The sequence below is a fragment of the Uloborus diversus genome, chromosome 9, assembly GCF_026930045.1.
Source record: "Uloborus diversus isolate 005 chromosome 9, Udiv.v.3.1, whole genome shotgun sequence".
Classification (NCBI taxonomy): Eukaryota; Metazoa; Arthropoda; class Arachnida; order Araneae; family Uloboridae; genus Uloborus; species Uloborus diversus.
Window position 1 is genome coordinate 56323364 of NC_072739.1, and position 25256 is coordinate 56348619.

The 25256-nt window shown below is 32.3% G+C and overlaps 1 protein-coding gene across 1 annotated transcript in view; it reads left to right on the forward strand.

Moving 5' to 3' along the window:
- Positions 1 to 25256, forward strand: part of LOC129230229 (tRNA (guanine(10)-N2)-methyltransferase homolog) — a 46529-nt gene that overhangs the window by 14714 nt on the left and 6559 nt on the right. Inside the window, exons 2-7 of the mRNA XM_054864630.1 lie at positions 1359 to 1429; positions 4064 to 4145; positions 4491 to 4583; positions 13787 to 13921; positions 16001 to 16157; positions 23209 to 23289. Coding sequence (XP_054720605.1) covers positions 1359 to 1429; positions 4064 to 4145; positions 4491 to 4583; positions 13787 to 13921; positions 16001 to 16157; positions 23209 to 23289 — 619 coding nt within the window. The remainder of the gene's footprint in view (positions 1 to 1358; positions 1430 to 4063; positions 4146 to 4490; positions 4584 to 13786; positions 13922 to 16000; positions 16158 to 23208; positions 23290 to 25256) is intronic.

Genomic DNA, 25256 nt, shown 5'->3' on the forward strand with positions numbered 1-25256 from the left:
AATGAATGCTTTTGTGGTGTTAGCTGTGAAATGTAAAAATGAAGAGATGGGTAGGAGAACCAATAAATTCTATAGGAATTGACATTTTGAAAACAATGCTTCTTGGCGATGTGAGAAAGATTAGGTGATGAATGGTCAACAAGTAGAGGTGTAGCTGAAAGAGATCAGAAATCTGAATGCTTACCTGGTGGCTGGTTCTAACTGCATTTGCATGGGGAATGAGTGAAGGGTGTGTGTGATGTATCCTGGTTTCCCTCTGTAGCACGTGAGGTCGTTCCTTGGGGTGAATTGTTTATCTCCTTCCATAAACTGTTGTTTGACACATTATTTAAGATGTTAGTTTAAAGTGTAATAATGTCATATACAGCATGCAGCTTCCATCAAAAATCATAGGCAGTTGGCGGACAACAAGATGGGATTTAACGAGGGAATTTGGTTTTACATTTCCTATACAGGACGTTTTTTCTGCTGTCTTTCTTGCCGAACAATGAGGGTGATTATTTTTCGTGGAGCGATATAAGGAGGTCCCTTTTTTCGTACATTTTTCCAGACAGAACTTTATTTAACATAACTATATGTATATTATATATATGCGTTGTTTAATTCAAAAAGAATAATAATAAAATTAATACGTAATTTAGCTTTCAAACTGTTGAAATTGGGAAAAAATAATTTCTGTACTTGGTTTGGGTAACTATGCTTGACTTGGAAAGTATGTTTTCAGTTGAAAATTTATTTTATATTCAAGTAAAACAATTAGGCAATTTTTTGATTTTCTATTGCTCCTATGTTGCTTTGGATCAAAACATGACTCCTTTATATGTTACTAGTTGCGTTGCGTTGCTTTGTTTGATCTACTTTGAAAATAAAATTGCCAATAACAAAGCCGATACTATCATACCACAAATCTGAAAATTTTCGTATTGCGGATGAGGAATTCGCGGTAGGTCTAAAAATTATTTACTGGTGAAAAAACCGCGTTATATAGCCATTTTGCGTAAGTCGAATCGCGTTGTAGCGGGAGTCGACTTTTTTTAACCTTAATCTAGGATTCGCGATTAAATATGTTAAAATAATCTTAATATATAATGTATAACAATGTTCTATTTATAAAATATAGATATTGTACCTTCTGAAAGAGTCATTGTTACTATCTTTGAGTTTTTCTCTCTATGTATTTCTCGTAATTTATTTTTTCCTGTATTTTACGGTTATGAAACCCAGTCCCTTGAGAAACATAAAATAGGGGTTTCAATGTATATAAATGTTGTGGTTTGTATGTGATAGTGTTTTTTAATTCTGAGTTAAGAGACAATTTTATTGAAAGACTGAGAAATTCATATGTTTATTATTTTCAGCCATATCTTTTAGTGAACTTTGCATCATCTGCTGATGTGATGAAAGTCATGTCTCGCACAGTATTAATAAGGTACGTAACTTTATTACCTATTCTATAGTTAAAATTTATGATCATGTGAACCCATATAAACTTCATTCTCTTATGAAAGTAAATTTTACATTGCTGCCTTTGAAAAGTTGAATTACTTAATTAAGTGAACTAATCATAAATGTTTTTTACCTGTTCAGCACTAAAACTAGCAATAGTTGAAAAGGAAGTATGATTGTTAAAAATTTTATCTCATATTCAAATTTCTCCTCGTACTCTTTAACATTTATTAATTAACATTTTTATTTAAAAGATTGAGATGTTTTAACACCAAATTAAAATTGTTTAAATGCATGTAATTTCTTTTTTTAAATATGTTGAGTTCTTAGTTCTGAGCATACAATGGGTCTTGCCAAATGTAGGATATTTTGTGTGCAAATTTAAGTGAGATTTTCTGCTGTTTGGCTACAATCTGTTTGATTTATTCCTTTACCTTTAACTATCCATTTTGCTTATTTTCACATTGACCTTGTAACAAAATTTTCTTTTGTATCTCTTTCTATTCTCATACCTGTGGTTTTTCTGCTAGCTGGTTAAATTCCACTAGTCTTATTCTTCAGATTCTCAGAAATTCTTTTTTATGGTTATTTCATGTGTGTTTTGTTTTCTTTTTTAGTTTTGAGAAGACAAATACAGCAATTTAACAAAAAACCTATGTACAGAGGCGGCAAGTAGGGCTTATAAGTGAGGGGCAAATTTTTTTTAGGAAGTTGAAGACTATTTTAGGCTATTTTGAGTGACTAGGAGGGGGGGGGGGGTGGCTTCTCATGTTCTCTCGAGGTAAATGTTTTGGCATTGTTGTTTTAAAAACCCCATTTTAGTAGTGTTTTGGCAACGTTTGAGGAACATAAAGGAATTTCCAGTGTGGTTCCCATAACGTTTTTTTATATTAAAGTCTAATTACTAATAATAATAACAAAATCGAAGAAGTTTATACTGTCCTTGGTAATGTAAGGGCAAGGAACGCTCTTCCCCCCCCCCCCAAAAAAAAAAAAATCTTAAAATGTATTAGACTCAAATTAAAACCATTTTTAGCAAACTTAGATCAAGGAAAGTTAGACAAACAACGTTGGAAAAAGCACAAATTTGCCAATTACAGCAGACACGTGTGCCTTTTTCAATGCAAAAAATAATGAGCTTATGGATGAAAAGATATCCGACAAAAGCTAGTTTAGGGTTCGTTCCCAGAAATTTTACAAAGTTTAAAACCTATTTTAAAACGTTCTTTCAGACTTTTCTTTTATTGACTGAAGGAAGAAAGAAGTTTTCGGAAGTTCTCCTAGTTTTTTTTTTTTTTTTTTTTTTTTTTTTTGCACTGATGAAATCCTAAGAACTCAGTTTAGAACTTCCTTTGGGGGGGACTTCAGAAAAGGATCTCCGGATTTTTTTTTTCTTTCCAGAGAAAGAAGTCTTAAAAATGCAGTTTTACGCTATCTAGGGGGATTCTTTTTCTGATTTTTTGTCCCTCAAACTGGAGTCTTTATGATGTAAATTTAGGTCGTCTTTGAATTTAAAGGAAGGAAGGAGTGCGCTCGGAGATTTTCTCCGGGAAAATTTTCAAAATTGAAGCTTTAAAACTGAAATTTTAAACTATATTTGTGATGTTCATGTAATCTCATGCAGAATGTTTTGAAAATAAAATCTTAACATTGAGGCAATTGTTAATGACAAAAAAATGCGGGGGAGGTCGCCCCCCCCCCCCCCCCCCCCCCCCAATTGCCGCCATTGCCCATGTTTATATGGAAGCATCTTGTTTTTGCTCACCATGTTTCATATGAACCACTGTTTGGGAAGTAATAAGTAATATAGGAAAACAATAGCAGTTGTTTTGAGATAGCTATCCAAATTAAAAAATTAAACTATGTCAGCCTACTTTTCCATGTGCAAGTGAATGAATCCAAAAGTTGTTTTCAGTGAACTATCTTTCTGCATCCTGTACAAGAGTTAAACTTCTTTTTTTTTTCCTTTTTGTTTCAGTGATTTTTGAAATTCCTGTATGAAGTAAATACATTGTATTTATTTTTACTTTCTTTAAAATTTTAGTTTGAAATTATGGATAAACTATAAGTCTCATAAAAAGCTAATAAATCACTTAAACTACTAGTAGTAACAATAAATTATGAGGAAGCAGTTCCTAATAAATAATCCATAGGATAGAAAAAGTTGCTAAATTTTGGAAAACATGTTTGTTTCCCAAAAGTTGAAAAATTAATAACATAAAAGCATTTTTCCACTCACTAATTAGTGAATTTTCCCAATTTTCAATCTTCTGATTCAGGAATTCCACAAAAAACTTTCAGCTTTTTTGTTTTTGATCAATCACGTGTATGGTTCCTTATCATAAGTGGCAGGAAGCAGTTCTCTTCTTTCGACAGAGTACTCAAGGGGTTAACTTTCACTTTTACACAAAATGTGCTTTTTATAGTGTCTGATGTTCTATTCCTGCCTAAGGTAGTTAGTTTTATGCTATTAATGTTTGCTAAATATTTGATGTACACTGTTTTTTCCTTAACTTTATCATTTGAAAAAGTCTTGTTATCCAATGTAAAGTCTTGTCATCAATATTTCTTATTGTTTGTACTCACTGTTCAGAATCTTTTTTTTATGTTACTTTAGGTCTGCCTATGAACTTTGGGCAAAGAGCAATTCCATATCATGCCTTTATGAAAAAATGAAAGCTTTACCAAAGTCATTTACTGTAAGTTTTATTATTTTTTTTATAAATATTATTATTACTGTATTTTTGGAGTCCCCCCCCCCCCCCCAAAGTTGTGTACACTAGTTGGGTAGTCCAGCTTTGCAGGGTCTAGAATAATTGAAATCCAATTTTGTTACCTGTTGAATGAACTTTCATTTGAGATTGAATAGGCTGTTCAGTTTTTTCTTTTTCTTTTTTTTTTAATTTTCACAATTTGCTTATTATTTTAATATAAAATATGAACTTGTGTGGAGGTTAATTAAATTGTTAAAATTAAATTTTGCATTTTATTTTCTATTTTTTAATGTGGTGTGAATAGATGATAATAAAATTATTTTGTTACAGGAACCATATTCTCGTTCAAATGTTTCGTTTAGAATTCTTGTAGAATCATTTGGTAAAAAGCTGAATAAAGATTACAAAGTTCAAAGGATTGATGTAAGTTTGATTTTCTTAACTCTTGAAACATGACTTAAATGTCTTACAAGGCCGGTGATTTTATTTATTTTGTTGTCTTTCAATATTATTATTTGTTCATTTTCTTTTTGCCGAATTTGATGGTGATTAAATTTTGTGGGGAGTAAGAATATCTTAACATTTGATATTATATTTATCCTTTGAAAAAAAATCTATTTTCTTTAGCTTGAATTGAGATTAACTTCACATAAATTTCATAATAATTCACGTAACTTTTTTATTTAGTAAAAAAGTATTTCTTACATGTTTCAATAGTAGTTTCAATGCTCAATTTCATTCATTAAAACTGTTTGCACTGAATTAAGAAAACTTTGTTGACAATTTTGGGTTTGGAGTATTTTGACCGCTTATCTGCCCCCCTGAATTAAGGAGTTTTTGTTGTTTTTCATGATTTAAAAAAACATATGTTAGCAACATATATAATTTAATAATCTAAAAAACTAAATTTTTTTTTGGTTTTTTATACAGGAGTTATTTAATTATACTAAAAATTAGTATTGTTGAGACAAGCAAATATTCAATTTAGAAAAAAAAGTTGCACAGAAATAAAAATCATTTTAGCTGATTATTTCACGTACTTCTTTGAAAACATTGAGAAAATATCAGAAAATAGGTTCTATTTGTAAAATTTTCATTTGTATGGTACTTTTCAAAGCCACCTATTCAATGTAACTGGTTTCAGCTTTGATTTTTGACCAGTGGTTGGAAGTAGCGCGCTTCAAGTAGCGACGCTACTGTAGTAGCTACATTTTTTAGTTTGTAGTGTAGCGCACTACTTTTAAATAAAAGTAGTGTAGCGAGTAGTTCGATACAAAAAAATAGTAGTTTGTAGCAATTTCTAGAAACTACTTGTAAACAAATTAAGAAAAAAAAAAGAATCCTAGGTTCAAACGAATTTGAATGGCGCAGATTTTACACAAGTACACTGTCAAATAAAATGAGAAATATGACTCATAAAAATACGAGCTGATCTCAGGCATATCATTTTGACTCCATACGTTCTATCTGTTTGACGCCATTATTTTGTTTGCCATCGTAATTTTCATATTTCGCCAATAATTGTATTAAATAAAGCTTGACGTAACAAGAAAAGGATATGAATTAGCGATAACCTCCAATTTAGTAACTCCTTTGTTTTTTCTGGCTGCCAAGAATGTCCCGTGGATTAACGTTTTATACTCGTATTTTAAAGAGATTATTGTCACAATACTGTAAAAGCACTTAATTTCACAAAAACGATGATATCGGTGATTTCGCGAGTTGAAAATTTCGTGAATTTTATAAGAACAGACCGAAAGGCAAAAAAAAAGACGTGCTTACGACGGGCACGCGAAAATTAAAATCTGGCAAAAATGAGTGCTTTTGCAGTATTCACTAAATAAAGAAACTACTGTAAATGTTATAGAAGAGGATGATATTGAACTGCCCTAGCCGGAAAAAAGAAAAAATAAATGTAATTCTTAGTAATTTTCGATGTTCAGATGAGCTAATTTATCAATCTAAACTTTTTTTTTTTTTTTGATCAATCCTCTTACGGTGTCGCAAAAAAAATCGAAAGTTGATTTTTCAAGTTGCACGCCCGGTTATATTTTTCCTTTTGCGTCAAAACAATGGGGTCGTTTCCAAAATTTTAAAAGTATTTTTTTTCTGAAAGAGCATGCTTTAAAACATAAGATTTAACTATGTTTTAAATAATTTGACTAAATTTAATATTTTAAACAATTAATTTAAATGGTGCAATTTCACTGTTTATGCTTCTGCAAATGACATCACAAATGATGAACTGCCATTCACTGCTGCCATAAGCAGATCGCAATACTTAATTTGCATCTTTACTCACGCTTACTGGCAACGATAAGGTTGATAGCAAGCATAGAGCGCTATATTTAATTTGCTTCTTGATTATCATAATGTGGAAACGCGGTAGACAGATGCTCCAAAGTACGTCATTTGTGACGCCATAAAGACCACGCCTTACTTTCAAAATAGGACATTTTAAAAATTTAATTAAAAAATAAACGTTGGAAAAATGGAAGTTTTTTCCTTGCTCTATTTTTTTTTCTGCTTATTCGTATCAATTTCAGCGATTAAAATATTTTGACTGAAGGAAACAACATCATTGTAAAAAAAGTTTTGTTATAATTTGAAAACAGCAACCAGTTCCGATTTCCGTCTGAAAGTATGAACCAGACTAATATATATGTTTTTTAGAAACTCGAAATTCCCGTTGATAAAACATTTCCCTTATACCATACATGCACCACAAAAACATTTATTCAGATTAAAAAACATTTAGGTATCCCACACTTGGCCTAAAATTTATAATTTTCTTCAAAAAATTGATTTTTTCGATACATATTTTTTTAAATGTAAGGTAAATTTTATGAAATTATCAAACTAAAAAATATAAACTATAAAGTAGGTAATGAACTTTAGACAGAAATGTTTGCTCTCCTGCAATATTTAAGTCTCCCACATAGTACTCAAAGATATGGATTTTTTCAAGGTTAGGTTAAATTTTTAATTTTAAATACATTATTTTTTTTTTAAATTATTCATTTGCAAATGCATAGGCGGATTTAGGCCGAAATATTTGGAGGTGCAACAATAACGGGGATCTGAGGAGCGGGGGGGGGGGGGATATTCCCGGAATAACAAGGCAGTGGCGAAATCAGAAAATAATTTTAGGGCGGGACACACTTTTAATCCAAAAAAATGCGATGTAAACCATATTTAGTAAGATTAGGGGATGGGCAATTCTTAACATTTCAAACTGCAGAAAATGTCTTAAACGAAAGTCGATATTAGAAGCAATGGGTGAATCTAGCTACTGGTTTGGAATGGGATTCATGCCCCAGAAAAAATTTGAAATAGTATGAAAACGCAGTTTTACAGTTCTTGGTGATATTTTAGAGAATCAAGAAAGGTACGTGTGGCTCCAAGGCTATTTTTAGAAATTTTAGTCTTATAAATGTGATTATAGTCCATATTTATAGTTTGGGTTATGAATGAGACTCATAGACTGCCTCCAATCGATTTTTTGAAACTAGATAGAAATACGTAACCCCCTCCCCTCCCCCACGCTACCTCTTTAACTTTTCACAATTGAAGATCCAAAAATACTACGGAGGACAGTTTTTGATGCTGTTACCGGACGGGGTGTTCTAGAGCTCTCCCCTGAAAAATTTTCGAAATTGAAGACCTAAAAATGAAGTTCTTCTGCAATAATCCATGGTATTAAAAAAAAAAAAGGATTCTCCCACTTAAATATTTTGAAATAGTAGTTTTCAAAACCAAAATATTAACACTCTTTGATGATAATAGAGAAAGGGGGGTCAGAGGCCCTTGTTCGAGTATTTTCCAAGATTAAAGTCTTAAACACATGAATGTAAGACCATATTTGGTAACGTTAGGGACACTGCAGTTTTTCAAAACTGAAGCTCTAAAAACGCAATTTTAAACGATTTTCGATGTATTTAGGTGATTAGAAGATCTTCCTTGGAAATTTTGCGAAAGTGAAGCCCAAGAAACAAAATTTGAGGTACTCTGTAATAACTTTAACTGGAGAAAGGGCTTTGGAGAAGAAACATTTTGAGGACTAATAGAAACAATCAAAAAAAAAAGGGAGGGGAGACATGAAAGAAAGAGGATTGTGCGAGAAGGCACACAATTCGTCGCCAATAATCTGAAGCTGTTGAAAAATTTATGTGTCAATATTTCTTTTTGAAAGAGAAATTAAGATTTTTTTTTTCGTAAAATAACTCATTTTCCCAAAATGAGATCTTTTCTTCTCTTCAATAATAAAGAATAATTTTTTAAAAACATCTACTCAGCATTTTGTGGGGAGGGTCAGCAGTCTTGTGCCCCTTCCCCCTGGATGCACAACTGCAGCAAAATGTCCGGAAGTCCTCCTTCAAAAATTTTTGATTATTTACCTTAAAATTGTTGATTTTCGGTTGATTTCGGTGTAGATTTTATTGAACAAGTTTCTTGCAATAGCCATGTTTTTTTTTGGACTTTATTAACCATTGTTGTTTTAAAATAGAAGAATTTGTATTGATATACGAATAAATACTCAATTACAGAACATGCAATTATTCTATACAATAACACAGCACTGAACAATAAATAGTTTGAAAAGTTTCTTTATTTGCATGAAATTATTTATTAGGGTTTTTTTTTTTTTTCTAAATGGATAAAATTACTTTAATTCTTAATATGAGCACAGTTATATTTTTCTTGCAACACTGGATTCAAGTAAATTTACTAGTATAGCAGCTATGAATTTTTTCCCCCAACTGCGTTTCTGAGTGAAATATACTAAACTAATTTTTTTTTCAAAACCCAACCAAAATCTTTGGGGTGCGGTGCACCCCCGTAAGTCCGCCTATGTGCAAATGTTGATCTGAAAATGTGCCCGCTAATAATTTTTGAATTTTTTAAAAGATAAATAGAAAAAAATCAATTTTTTGAAGAAAATTATAAATTTTAGGCCAAGTGTGGGATACCTAAATGTTTTTTAAATTTGAATAAGTGTTTTTGCGGTACATGTGGGTTTGGGGTATAGGGGCAACGTTTTATCAACAGAAGTTTTGACTTTCCAAAAAAGGTTGTTTTTTTCGATTTGGCCAAGCATACAAGTGCTGGTTGCAAATGGAAGTCGGCACGGGTTGCCATTTTTCAAATTGTATGATATTTTTTTCCACAATTGTTTTGATATAAGAGGAAAAATATAAGAAGGTATGCGAATTGAAAAAATTAACTTTCATTTTTTGTGGGACACCCTAGTGTGTTTGCTTTTTGTTTACTTATTTTTTGAAAAGTAGCGAAGTAGCGACTACATTTCAAAAGTAGTTTGTAGTTGCTACATTTAAAAAAAAGTAGTTGTAGTTGTAGTTAACTACATTTGTAACAAAGTAGATGTAGTTGTAGTTTGCTACAAAAAAAAATGTAGTTTTTCCTACCACTATTCTTGACCTTCCATTGACATAACAACTCTGTGGTGCTAGCATTTGTATGCAGTATAGGTTTTTTAACAGTAAAAGGTTCATTGATAATATCCAAAAATAGGGCAAATGTGAAAAAAAAATTTAGTACTTTCATAGCTCTGAGAGAGATATACATGTATGCTGACCCTGAAAGATTCTCGTGCTTAGTCCACTTTAGTGAAAATAAAGTTTAAACATATAATTGAAGATAACGAGTAGCTAGATTTAATTCTTTTTAAAAAAATTTTATTATTATTATTTTTTAATTTAACGGGAGGGAAAAAAGAAAAATCAATATTCTTCAAAAAAAAAAAAAAAAAAAAAATTGTATGAAATGGAATTTCAACGAGAGAAAAGTGTTGAGAATAATTTGTTAGATACATTTATCTTTTAGAAGGACCTTTAATTTTTAAAATAATTCAAAAATAGTGGACTAATTAAAAAAAAGGGCTGTTATGGAGCTCATGTCTGTAGAGACAGTAGAGTAAGTTTTTTTTTGGGGGGGGGGGGGTGAAGATTTTCTTCTTTTTTTCCCACATTTTAATTTTTGTCTGACAGTGGTGGATTTACATGTTTGCTGGTCCCTCACATTGTATTTTTGGGCCCCTTTGCCTACCGCCTTTAAATTAAAAGTTTAAGAGTAGTTGACTTTTGAGGGCCTCTTGCAGTTATGGCATGATAAATCCGCTGCTGTCTTTTGAACTGATAAGTCTTTCTGCCTACTTTAATGTGTAGGTTAGAATTCAATTTAGAATCTTTTTCTAAAAATTTGTGATTTTTCAAAAGTCATGAAATATCTAAAATATATTTGAAACATGGAGTATTTTCAACTTTAGGTTTTAAATATATATTCGAGCAAGTTTTTTTTAATCGTATACTAAAAGAACATTTTAATATCTTAGAATAAAGTTGCTAAAAAGAAAAAATATGATGAATGGTAAATCGAGTGGGGACTGTACATTCAAATATTTTCAATGCATTTTGCTGAATTGGAAAAAGAATATCAGCTATTAAATCTTAGAAAACAATTTTTCTGTAAAATTACCATCATTTTCTCTTATTCACTATTGGGAGATGCTGTCAACGTTCATTTTAACCACAGCTGTGGAGTCAGAGGGAAAATGACCGGCTCCGACTTTGTAAATTTTAGAACCTTTGATTCTGACTCCTTTAGCCCATAATTGGTCCACCTGTGACTCTGACTCCTTAAGCACAAGCAGAGTAGCAAACTTTGAGGGAAAATTACCGACTCCTTCACCACAATATAAGTCCGACTACAACTCTACAGTCCTGTTTATAAGGACATCTGTCATCCAGACAAAATCGGTCATTATAACTGGAGGTCACTATAACTCAAATGTACAAGATATTGCATGTTTTGTAGTCATATTTGAAAATATCGGAATAACTTTTACAAGTTATGCTTTCTTTGATTAGAGAGAGTCAAGAAACAAAATAATAAATAATTGCGTATATTAAACAATATGTATTTACTTTAAAAACACATTTTGTGACAAAATTCACTGAATTCCAGTCATTTCTAATTTAGAGATCATGGTTTGCCTTTGCTTTTTTTCAGCTTTTATAAATTTCAATATGCCAGTTTATACTCTTATTTAGATATTTCAGAAGCTTTCCACTTTTCCTAAATCAATGTCTTTCATAATGCTCATTGTTTGCGTGCAGCTTTCTTCAACTATATAACTCTTTCATCATTAAATAATTCCTTCCAATTGAAATATTTTACTTTTAGAAACATGAAATTGTTAAATACAGTTGGATCCTTATTTACCGAATTCACCAGGACCGAAACTTTTCTACGTTAAATCGGGGTTATTTGTAATATCGGGGTGGGAAAAATATTGGGAAAAAAAATCATGAAAAAAATCATTCACCTTACCTAAAACCCCTAATAAGCAACTGCGCAAAATATCCTTAATTAGAAAGTGTACACTTTTTGTTCAGGGGTATAGTATAGCAGGCCTCCTCGTGGTGCACCCTGGGTAACACAAAATCTGCTACAGCCTTCGCCATCTCTCTTGCTGATCCTATTGGTTTAGGGTTTATACTGACGGATCGGCCACTCCTTCAGCTGGTAGAGCAGGTGCCGGTGCCTACTCCAAACATTTTAGTCTTCAGGAGCCTCTCGACACTTGGGCGGATAACTTCGATGGAGAAATGAATGCAAGTTTTATGGCCATCAGATCTATTGGAGAACCAGCTGAACAAAATATTGTTCTCTTTGTTGATTCTCAGGCTGTGATTCAGACCATTACTGGTTACAATCTATATCCTTCAGAACTTGAGCTTGAGTCTAAAAAATCCATTGACTCTCTTTTGCATTCTGGAAGAGAGGTTGTCTTCCAGTGGATCCCAGGCCATTGTGGCATCTATGGAAATGAACGAGCGGACATCTTGGCTAAAGAGGCTGCGTCCCTGCATCCACCTTCTCGCCTGGTTCCACTTAGAAACGCTAAGCGACTTCTCGCAAGCAAAATCCAACATGCTACAGTCTCTGCCCTGAGGAACAAAGCTGACGGAAAGCCCTAGGCTTGCCTTCTGGATGATGAACAGCGTACGCGCCTTTCTCTCCTTCCCAGAGCCCTGGGAGTTGCCTCTTTCCGAACCATTACTGGTCATGACTATCTACAGGCCCATTTACATAAAATCTTAACCTGGCAGATTCACCTCTCTGTGTGCTCTGTGAGGGGACTTCTCCAATGACAGGGGAGCATCTTTATAGATGCTCCTCTCTTCATGATATTCATAATTGTGATGATTTCCAGGAACTTAACACCCTTTGAAGCCACTTCATTGTTATACTGGACAGCAAGACGCCTTATGTTTGAAAGAACGATGGTGGGCGTAATTAAAAAAAAAAAAAACTTTTTATTCAGCATTCCACGACTTATTACATGCTAGTTAGTTTGAAATTTTAAACTACTAAGTAATAGATGTTTGACAACTTCCTTGATACTTGACTCTAAATAGTTATCTTTCGACTTTATGACTAGAAGAAAATTCTATCTTTTGCATCCTGCTGCATGAGATATGTTTTTAGTTTCCAGGCCATGTAAAACATTTGAAAAAGTAACAGTTTTCATGGGAGCTTCACTATCGCTTTCTGCATCAGAATCACTATTCGTTGGTTGCCTGCTTGTCCTCGCCCATTAAAAATTGCCGACTCCAAAAATAGTCTTTTCTGCTTCGGACAATATGGATGTAACATTTGGAAAACAATCCTATATTCCTAACACAAATTAACAAAAAAAAATTTTTTTTTCCGGCTTTTAAATAATTCGTTATTTTGGGGTTTGGTATTCGGTAAATAGGGATTTTTGCCTTCATTTTAGTCGCGGGAAAAGAAAAATTCGTTTAATAGATTTTCGTTAAATCGGGGTCCAACTGTATTAGTTTTCAAACAGATAGTCAAGAATTAAATTAAGTTGAAACGTAAGTTTGGACATTACATTTGAATAACCGATTCATTTTGGACGCTCTAAACGATGTTAAAAATACCTTAGGGAACAGCAAGTGGGATTTTATGAATTGTTAATTATAACGGAGGGGTCAGAGTAATAGGAGGTCATTTATAAAAGTGTTGACTGTTTTAATATTCATCAATTGCTATTCATGTTAGATGGAGCATGAGCATGACTCTTTTTTCTTTGCCAAATCCCTGTAATAAGCCTCATAAAGGGTATCTTCCTTCATTTCTTTCTTTAATCACATGTGCATTTACGTAAAATTAAGTGAGTTATATCCACTAATTTTTAGCCAGACAGATCCATCGTTAAATTGTTTTTAATTTTGCTTATGTATTGTATCATGAGTCGTGCGTAATACCTATCTAAAATTTCTTGTATCATTCAAATCATTTGCATCAGTAATTTTATTTTTGAAAAAAAAAAATAAATAAATAAGAAAGAAAAGATGATGAGGAAGTCTTGTCTTAATGTAGCATGAACTAATGTTGGTACCACAAAGGCCACTTATCTAATCATTGTTTCAAGGTATCTATTCTTCCAGTAATTGCTTCAAAATGTTATTTGTTAATGGTGAATATTGTCATTTTTGAAAATGAATGTAATTCATTTACATTTGTCATGATTAATGTGAAGTATCTTACTTAGTAATCCTTGTAACAAACCTGTTGTTTTTAATTTTCTTTTGTAGGAACTTGCCTTCCTTGCTTTTGAAGGCCCAATTAAATTAAAAGATCCAGATCACAGTTTTTTGTTGATGGAATATTATGGAACAAACAGAAATTTCGCTCCTGAGGATCCTTATCATTTATTTTTTGGTCGATGGGTAAGTTATTGTTATTCTGTTTATTTGCCAATATTATTTATGGTGAAATTGGAGCTAAATATAAGTAATATTTTAAAACAATGAAAAAATACTGCTTCTGCATAGTTTTTATTTAAGGGGGTATTCTAGTCTAGAAGCTTGATTTTAAGATGATTTTATGGGCATAATAGAAAAGAAAACAGTTGCTATTTTTACTATCCATTTTTATCAGCTTTTTTTCGATTTTTTAAAAGTATAAAAATACATAATAGTTGAAAAAGAAATTCAAAATTGTAGTTGGTGAAGGCTGGCAAAGTAGGGACTCTAAAAAAGGGGATCTCCTGGTTGACGAGATTCCAATCCTCCACGTGATCAAAAACAAAGATTAATTCTCATTAAACAAGGATGTAGAATTGTCTGGACATAGCCGATTTAAAATGAAATTTTTTTTTCACAAAATGGTGTCCTTTTGAAAAAAAGAATTTTTTTTTTTTTTTTTTTTTGGCTCCTTTTTTGAATTTTGATATTTTTTTAAAAATAATAAAATAAAAAATTACAAAAACCCCTACGTGGGGACAATTTTTATAGTACTAAGAAAGTCTGTACCAAATTTCAAGTAAATTGTTGCATTAGAACTTGAGACATCTTGTCAATGGTATCGAAAAAACTAGTTTCGAGAAAAACACTTGAAAAGTTTGCAGTCTCATTTCAGCAAAAGAGTTTATTTTAACAAAATTAACTGTAACTTCAAAAATAATTTAAATTTCAATAACTCCTCATACAAACTTATTATTAAAGATCTAAACTTTAAGAATATGAAGGGAAAAAAAATCAATTTTTTTGAATTTCTAGACTAGAATATTCCCTTAAATAAATTGGGGGTCAAAATTGTCCTAATTCTCCTAAATTCCTAATTTTTTGAAAACTTCCTAATGTTTCAAACTTTGCCTTGAAAAGCCTAAAATTCATTTTCATTTACTTGCGCTGGAGTTCTACAGAAAAAGAGAGAACTCTTCTTAAATCGCTTTGAACTTTCTCTACTAGTCTTATTCAATTTATTCTTTGCATCTCGCAATTCCAATTGAAGCACTTCTGCTCTTGCATGGTAGAAAGCACTTGTTTGTAAAGAAGTTTGCATGGCATGATGCTGTTCCAGTGGGTTTATCACAGGGATCTGAGAGTATGAAATGACGAACAATAGTTCTGAAAATCAAATTTTAGTTGTAACCTATAACCATTGCCCAATTTATACCTTTAAGCCTTCTTTTTGTTATTAATAACTTTTTAATCCAGAATTTGTTCTTATTGATAAAAACAATAAAGTGATCAAAAGGCAACGCACTAAGCGGTCTGAGAAAAGTATTGGCATATGAGACTTATTATACAGGGTGTTCCGGTTTAGCAAGACCTCGTTTTTCGCAATCTTTAGTCCCAACAGCATACTTCCAATTGCAAAAGTGTACAAAATCAGATGCAGAGTTAAGATATTGAATATTTGACGCCAAAATAAAAATGAGTCAAAAAATACAAAATTTAACTTTTTATATTGGCCCTAAGTCCCCTAGCTTATGTGTAGGGAAATTTTCTCCACTGAAAATTAATTCAAACACAAAAAGTTTGACATTTGTATGATCACAGCTTACCGAGGTATACAGCGTTTTTTGGGTTACACCATTTTATTTTCGAGCACCTTTTGGAGGGAAATATAGCATTTACCAGTTAACCAGGGTTTAAAATTGTATGTATGCACGGAGTGTGGTTTTTGAAATTTTACAAGGTTTTGTAGTGCATTTTTGCATATCATGGCATAACATTTGCATTTATTTTTGAATAGCTATGAAAAATATAAATACTTAGGATATAAAATAAAAAAAAGTGTGTTGAGTTTTTTTCCAAGATGATAATGCTGTTTTTATTTTATTTATTTCTTGAAATTAATACTTCAATAGAAAATGCAATCTTTTTATCTAAAGCTGCGAAAATAAATCAAAAGCAGTTGCAAGGAAATTGAAATGCCTAAAAAGTTGTTCTCTAGAATAGAATGTACTATTTCTTGATTTTGAATATGTGAAGTAATTGCTACTTTTTGAAAATAAATAGATTGCTGATGGTCAACGAACTGTTAGTCAAAAAATAAACTTAAAGACACGGAAATTTATAGGAAATACCTCTATGGATCCCTTACTCTCTTTAGTAATGGCAAACATGGCATGTGTTAAACCAGGAAGCATTGTTCTTGACCCATTTGTTGGATCAGGTATGTTTTATTAGTTTTGCTATCTTGCCTTGATCTTTCTGTTTTTTTTCTATTGAAAGGTCACTATAGAGTAGCTATATAAATAGGGCATCACATTAGATTAAGTTTTTGCCATTTTGGATCGGATTTTTCATTATTGCTCTGCTAGGGTTACCGCAGCAAAGTTTCTGGTTTGGTCAAAATTTGGCAAAATTAATATGTTATTTAATAAACAAGTCATATGCTGCTAATAATCGCTCGCAGCTAATCAGCAAATGCGATAACTCGCCAGAAAAGACAACCACTCAAACACGCTCTCCGATCCAAAATGGCTGATCTTAAGCTGATGTGTCGGCTCATATATATATATATAGGGGCCTTTGGTCATTAACATTTTAATTTTTAAATTTAATTTAGGTTGTTTTGTTTATAGTATTCATTAATAAATAGTTAGGGCAAACCTAACTTGGCCACATTGTAATGCTTTGATTAGGATCTGCGTAGCCTTCGCAGTGCTGCCAGGTTAAGTTTGCCCCAACTGTTGTTTCTACTGTTTTTTCTGTAGAATGAAACACCTTTTGCTGTAATTTGTGATCGAAACTTATTAGGCATTAATTTAACTTAGTTGATTGTCTAGTTTACAACTTTCAAGGGACCACCAAAAAATCGCCCTTTAGTAGAATGTGTCCTAAAACAGCATTTTTCTAAAGCTACAGAGGTTCGGGGATGTATGTGTAAATCTTTAAATAGAGAAAGTAGTTTAATAGAGCATTGTTAAATGGAAAACAAACTAAAATTGACACTAAGTCTACATGGTATACGGTTTCAAAAAAAAAAAGAAAAGAACCCATAAGATTAAAAGTAATTAATGGCTTTTCTTTTAGACTGTATCATTAAGTCAATTCTGTGGAAATTTCGATTATTTTAAAAGTTTAGTTTTAAGTCAAAACTAAATGTTGAATGAAAACTCTTGATGAATTGTTGATTTTAAAAGTTATTTTTATTGTCGCAAACCTGTAAAAAGGTACAAGAGTTTTAAGATTCTTTTCTTTTTTGCTGAAAGGGAACTGTTGCTCTGATCTGAGAATCATACTATTTTTTAATCATACATACAGTATATGAAAATTTTAAAAAAATACAGACTTCTCTTGCAATTTTAGGAAGGCACTAGGAAGCAATTGCATTGATAACAAGAGGGAAAATTGAAAATTCTTTTAAAAGCCTTATCCAATTAAAAATCAATTACAAGTATTTTATTTGTAAACAAATAGAAACTGGCAACAGATTAAAATTTTAAATCATTGCTTTTAATTTCCTTGTCGGCCACCAATGAATTTGGTTACTAATAGGTGAATAAAGGCTTAGCTGTATTCAAAATCTTCTTTAAAAACGTTATAACTTGAAAGATATAACATGGAAGTTCCAAACAAATTCTATCAGACAAAAAAAAAACTTTTTATTTGGTTCTAAATTTAAAAAAAAATTTAATTTAGTAAATTTTTAAGTTTTTAATATACTTTGACTACAAAATTGACAAAAAGCCTTTTAGAGGATTTTTATTAATATCTTCATTAATTAATGCCATCCAAAGACACAACCTAGCTAAGAACATTCTCGGTCAACTCTCCTTTCGAACAAATTTTTTTTTTCAAAATCAGACCTTCGATTTAGGCGTTACAGTGCCACAGACAGACACACAGATACGTCAAACTTATAACCCCTTTCCTTTGTGTGTCAGGGGTTAAAAATAAGTCACAAAAAATTGAGCTGTGCTGAAATTAATAATAAATTTGCCTATTTAAAAAATAATAAATAAACAACAATCATATGTAAAACCTTGCTACAACGCTATCCGATACAACGATAAATCCCTCTACAACGATAATATTTCGTGGTCCCGGTGAACTCGCATAGGAATTAATGTTATCCTCCTCTCAATATTGCGATATTCTCTACAGCAATAAACCCCTGTAAAGCAATGTTTTTTTAAGTTTTCAACCCCTCTTTATGAGGAAAATTTGGTTTTCAAGTACAGTAAAATCCTGAAAATAACCCCTCCTATTTTCAAAAAAAAAAAAAAAACTTAAAACTTTATTTTTTCTTTAAAAATGGTTAGCTCTAAGTTTCGCGCTACATTTTAAATAATGCGTTTCCAAAATGGCGTCGCGCTGGAGATAGTTTATTTTCACAAGTCAAAACAAAAATGCACCTTCCAAAATAAATAAAAGCAGTACAATCCTATAAATTTCTTTTGCAACACATATGAACAAAAAGAAAAGGCGCCCTTGTATCAAAAGACGTCTAGACCAAAGGAATAAAGAGCTGAAACCGTCCTTCCTCCCCCTCCCCCACTGAGATTGTTCTTGTATTTTCTTTAAACCACAGTGTTTTTTCTTTTTTGGGAAAAGAAAACATGCACATGGAGAGGGAAACTAAACATCTAAAAATGCTTGCCAAGTAAAAAAAACAGAAACTGTTCATTTTTTTTTTTTTTTTTTGATTGAGTGGTAAATGAAGATGATCCGAAAAGGTGTAACATTCCCATCTGATTACGTCATCACTGTCACATGATCGACAAAAACAAAAGATTTGATTTTATTCACTAGTGTATTTTTCCCTAAGATGGCAGAGAGAAAGCAAATTTCATTTCAAGATGAACTCAACGTCATCAGCGATATTGATGATGGAATGAAGCAGGTTGATGCAGCTAAGAAATATGGATTATCTCAATCTACAGTTGCAACGTTCCTCAAGAAGAGGAAACATATTGAAGATGCTGTGAGATCAAATTCAGTTAATCCCAAGCGAAAACGACTAAAAGTCGCGACTAATGAGAACATTGATGCTGCAGTCCTGAAGTGGTTTCAAGAGATGAGGGCAACAAATATCCCAATAAATGGACCCTTGTTATGTGCACAATGACGGAAATATGCAGCAATGCTAGGGAACGAAACTTTTAAAGCTAGCAATGGTTGGCTAATGCGTTTTCTGGATCGCCACGGAATCATTTCCAGGAAATTCACAGAGAGAAAAAATCTGCTCTGATGAATGAGGCAAATGCCTGGAGACAAGAGAAGATGAAAGATGTTCTTCAAAAGTATGCACCAGAAGACATTTATAACGCTGATGAAGCTGGGCTGTTTTTTCAACTCCTCCCTGATAGAACATTGGCGTTTAAGGGTGAAAAGTGTCACGGCGGGAAAGAAATCAAAACAAAGATTGACTAAGCACCTAATCCCTAGATTCTTTTATGTGCCAATAGTACAGGAACACATAAAATTCAACCTCTTGTTATCGGCAAATCTTTGAAGCCAAGGTGCTTCAAGAATGTGAGAAGTCTTCCTGTGGAATATAAAGCCAATAAAAAGGCTTGGATGACGTCTAAATTTTTTTCTGAATGGTTGCTGAAGTTAGATAAGAAAATGAAGAAGAGGAAGAAAAAAATTGCATTGTTGATTCATAATTGCTCCGCTCACACCTCAATTCCAAAACTACAATGCGTTGAAATTGTTTTTTTCCCCCCGGCCAATTGCACTTCCGTATTGCAGCCACTCGACATGGGCATAATTAAATGTTTTAAAGGATACTATAGGAAATGTTTGGTAGAACTCCGATACTTCTGGGGATTAAAATAAAGTGGAAGACCCTGTTAAAGCTGTAAATGTTAAGGACGCTTGTGACTTTATTGCTGGAAGTTGGTGGGCAGTAACAGAGAAAACCATTCTGAATTGTTGGAAAAAGGCCGGTTTAGGTGTCTTAGAAGATAAAATGTTATCTGATTGTGATGAAAATTCCTCAGACTGTGATATTTTATATGATCAGGAAATAGTTTTGAATCTCCAAACATCTGTGTCCCAACTCAAGGAAAAAACGGGCAAAAAAATATGGAGTGAACGTGGAGGATTATTTGACAGCGGATGACGATCTTACTGTTTTCGCAGGAGTTACTGATGAAGAAATTCTCTCTGAAATTACTGGTGAGATGGAACATAGTGGAGAAGAAGACAATGAGGATGAAGAAGATGATGATAATACGAGTCCATCACAATCCTTATTGTCGACCCAGGAAGTACTTCAATCAGTCAAATCTCTGCGGACATTTTTTTCAAGTCTTCCATCCACAAACGAGGATCATTTTCGTGCTTTGGACTCAATGTATACCTTGTTGGTTGACTTAACAGTCAAAAAAGCGGCCAAACAAACAAAAATATTGGATTTTTTTCAATAAAAACGGATTTGAGGTATGTTTACGAGCTTATTTTCGGAATTTATTTCAATTGATAGTAATATTTAATCATAATTAACACCTTGCCACTAAATGTATTACAAATATACTATATATGAAAACATTTACACCTAGGTAATGCATATACTATAATATTTGAATAAAAAAACCTATTGTATTATCAAAATATATAGGCCCTCGATATAACAATATATCCCTCTACAACAATATATTTCTTTGGTCCCCAAAATATCGTTATAGCGAGGTTTTACTGTATTCTGCCATGCTAAGCACAAAAGTCGTATCGCACTTTTTATCGAAATTGAATTATGGTCACCAGGTGATTCTTTGCCACATATTTTACCTTAATACAATGTTTCATGGTCATTTGTGAATAAGATTTTTTTTTAATTCTGAAAAAGTTGCATCTGAATCAAATGCATAGAGGAGCAAAACTTTGAATGGCAATTTCTCACTTTGAACTCAGATGCAGATAAGACTTTTGCCCTTAGCACGGCAGTATTGTGGCCTTAAGATAGCAAGTAGACTACCAAATTTTACTTTAATAATACAGTAGACCCTCGTTTTACGCGGGGGTTACGTTCCACGGAAATGTCGTGTGAATTGAGACCTAATACTAGTGTTAAAATAGGGGTTTGGTTCCATAGATAACAAAATACTTCATTCTAGTGATAACTAATTGTATGATAAGTTTAATGTGTACTTATATTGACGTTTATGCCCAACATGCATTAAGAAAACATAAATTAATTTCGTGTTCTGTTTATAAAGATGAGCTTGCTATGATAGTCTTTTGGCAGTCATTAAGAATTTTTCTCTGTAATTCTTTGCAGAGCATTAACGCATCCATGATTACTTACGTCATTTCCGTGATAGAATCGTCCTTCACTAGCGAATCAGAAAAATCATTTCTATTGTCTAGAAATGGCTCAAAATTTTCAATGTGAACGCTTTTGGTTGTGCGTCACCAATGTCGGTATCCTAGTTGGTTTTGTCCCCCTTTGTCACTCCTAAAAGCTCTTCTTTCAGTGAGTTTAATAACTTTTTTACTTCTGGAAAGAGCTATGGAACCAAACGCGTAAAATATCTTCAGTGGCCCAAGCTTGATTATTAGCACGCCAAATACAGTTGATTATGCGTAATTCTAATCTTTAGGAGTTTGGATTTTGAAAAGGGGGAAAATTTTATGTGTTTGCATAGCCGCATCCGCGTAAAACCGAAACTCATCCATGTAAAATAAAATAAAGGTGTCAAATCTTAAACCCTGTGTAATCGAAACCACGTATAATAAACCCGCGTTAAACAAGGATCTACTGTATATGAAAGGTATTTTTATTATTTTATCTATTAAAGTCTTTTTGTTTTAGTGCATATTAATTTTATTAAAATAATTTAGTTAAAATTTGTCTTTTTTGTGCAGACTTTGCTGTGTAGGTGTGTTTGGTAGTTCATAGCAAAATGTGAAGACTTATTTATTTCTTTACAAAACTAGTTTAAAGGTATCTCACTAGGCGTTTCTCAATTTTGTTCCTGCTGGCACTCTCACTGGTCATGTTTTTTTTGTACTTCATGAGTGTTATGACCTGTATCACTTTTTCATTAAGGCTAGATAAGAATTTAATATTAGGAACTGGGATTTATATAGTAATTAATATCAGAAAAAATTACAATATTTTTGGTCAAGTTCTTAGTGTTTTATGTAATTTAAATATGTGGCATTTAGAGTCAAAACCAGTTTAATAAATCTGTGTTACTTTTACAGGATAGGGAAGACAAAAAACATTTGAGGCAGTGAGAAGCAAAAGGATGTAAGTGCTAAAATTAAAAATTTGGAGATAACCAGGTAAGTTGCAAGTGGTAGGTGAACCTATACTCTGTTTCAGTGCAAGAGATGGTACTCGTAGCTGTGGTAGGTGCTGCTATACAGCATAATTTAGAAAAAAATAAATTCAATGAAAGTCCACCTAGGATCAGAACTTTTAACGCATTTTACTCAAAACTTGAAAATGTCTGCTTACATCCATTTGCTTCTCAATGACTTTGTGGATTAAGCGGGGTTTGAAATGAAAATGATTTTTGCAGCAACTTTTGATCTGATTGAGCTTTAAATCACTTTAGCATAATAGTATCACCTAAGGTCAAATTATGAAAAAAAAAAAAAAAACTTTTGAAAAGTCATAGGTGAGATTTTGAAACTAAATGCCTCACATTATATGCCTTATAAAACTATATTTTTGTAGTAGTTACATTTATTATTTAATGTGATCAAGCACAAGTTATTTGTGGTTTTGTGTACTTATTTTCAAAATTTGGAATGAAGCTATACGTTTAGGACTTCTTTTTCTTCTGCCACTTTTTTTTAAGCAGTGAGAAGCAAAGCGATGTAAGTGGACGTTTTCAAGTTTTGAGTAAAACACGTTTAAAGATAAGGTTGTAGGTAGGCTTTTATTGATTTTTTTTTTCAAATTCAGGCTGTATATCAGCATCACCATGGCTATTAGCACCATCTCTTGCCCCAAGACAGGAGGAGAGGTTCACCTACTATTTGTACTGGTTATCTCCAAATTTTTAATTTTGCCACTTACATCCCTTTGCTTCTCACTGCCTCAAATGACATATATTTGAACGAACAAATAATTGACGGCAGGGAAATGAAGTGTGGCATTTAAAGTGTTAAGTCTATAATCTAAATAGGAAACTTAAATCTTCTATTATTGGAGCTTATTGATTGCAATGGCAGGAGGGATAAGCTTCTTCTGTATGCTTGTGATTTTAGCACATGTATTATGTATTAGTGCATAGTTAAGTTTAATGTAATAATTTCAGGTGGTTTACTTGTTGCTGCAGCACATTTTGGGGGCTGTTGCTTTGGGACTGACATTGATTACCTGATGTTACATGGAAGAGGTATGTATTACTTTACTCATAAAAAAAGTTTCATTGACTCTGTCATAAATCAACCTTTTCCTGCTGTTGATCTTTACTGATAATAAAACTGAAAGTCTAGAAGTCTGGATTTCTAGATCTCTGTGATCATAGCTCCTAGACTGTTTGGCGGATTAAAATTCAGTTTTGTTCCTTTTTTATTCCGATTTTAAGCCCATTTTTCACATAAACTTGATAATATAGGGAAGAAATATTTCATTCACATTTTTACGTTTTAGGTCATTTGAAAGCTTAGAATTTTCTGCGTAAGACGAAGCTTGTTCGAAGTTTCTATGAGCATTAAGAGAGCTGTAGGAATCCTTTAAAAAAAAACAAAATCCATGGCTTACCTTAAGCAAGCCAAACGATTCTAAATGATTAAGCTTGAAAATGTAATCAAAAATGAAAGGTAAATGGAAATTAATTTCGATGCTGAAATTAACTTCTGCATGCTACCATGGTTACGTCTTTTACTACCTTTGATATTTTCACTACTTTCTTTTTTTAATTGTGTTTTAAACATTTTTAAAAACATGCTAATTTTTGCGATCATAATTCTTTTTTTTTTTTTGTTAAAAAGGATTTAAATCAAAATAGTTTATCTGTTAAGAAAAAGTCGTTCACTTATTTTCTTAGTTTTTATGGAATTATGTTCAGTAAATTACTACATTCTTTCTGTAGTGCTCAGTTTTGGAAAAACGTCTTATTTTGTGCTTTAAGCAAGGAATTTCCTTCCTCTTTTAAAATATTTGTAAAGCTTCTGCTGGTTTCTGTTAATCTACCTGCTGAGTTTTCAAAACTGTCAACGATATGAAGAGATCTTGAGAATTTTTTTTTTTTAAACTTAACATATTATAAATGTTACTTGTAAATGTACAGGCAAACCAAATAACCTTTTAATTTTCTACTACGGGCAAAGTCAAGCCGGTACCGCTTGTTACAATATATGCAGAAGATTTATTACGCATATAAAAAAATGTTATAAACGCTTTCTTCTGACTCAGTTATCAAACCTCATTTTTGTTTCCTATTTATTTCTCTGTATAATTTATTATTTTAAACATTTAGTTTAACTTGAATATTTTTCTGCCACTAAATTATGGAGTCTCAAGTAAATAAAAATATTTATAGTCACATGCGTTTTCTACGAGGTTTGATCCTAAAGTAAGGTTTCCATCAATTTTACAAATATACAGCACTGTCTATTCTCATTGAAATTTATGTCATTGGAAAGAAAAATCATTTCTCTATTTTCATACACGATTGCCATCTTTTTCTGTGCATTATTGTCGACGGTGCTCTAACTTCTCTATAGAGTGTAACAGAATTCCACTTCCAACCTTCTGAAAAAGTATTTCACCCCTTTTTTGACTCCCTCGTCGCTCAGGAAATGTTGACCATCAAAGTGTTCCTTAAACTAACGAGTAGAAAACAAGTGGCAATCACTAGACTCCAGCTCCAGATTGCAAGGAGAGTGGGACATGACAGTCAACAAACCACTCCGTTCTTGATTGCAGTGACGCTTCCTCAACAGGTTGTCTTTGGAATTCTGTGACACTCAATACAGAAGTTAGGGCCCCGTCGACAATAATGCACAGAAAAAGATGGCGATTATGTATAAAAATAGAGAAATGTTTTTTCTTTACAACAATGTAAATTTCAATGAGAATAGACAGTACTTTCTGTATATTTGTAAAATTGATGGGAACCTTACTTTTGGATCAACCCTCATACATAAATTCTTCGTGGAGCTTTATCATCAGTAAAGCTTCAATTGCAATTAAATGAAAGAAATTTGTCAGTGTACTTTTTATAAATAAAAATTATTTACATGACGAATTGATTACTGATTTTAAATAAAAAATATCAAACATTGATCCAAGGAAAAATAGAGAGAGAGAGAGATGTTTTCTTTTTGAAAAATATGTTACACCTAGTATTAGAATATT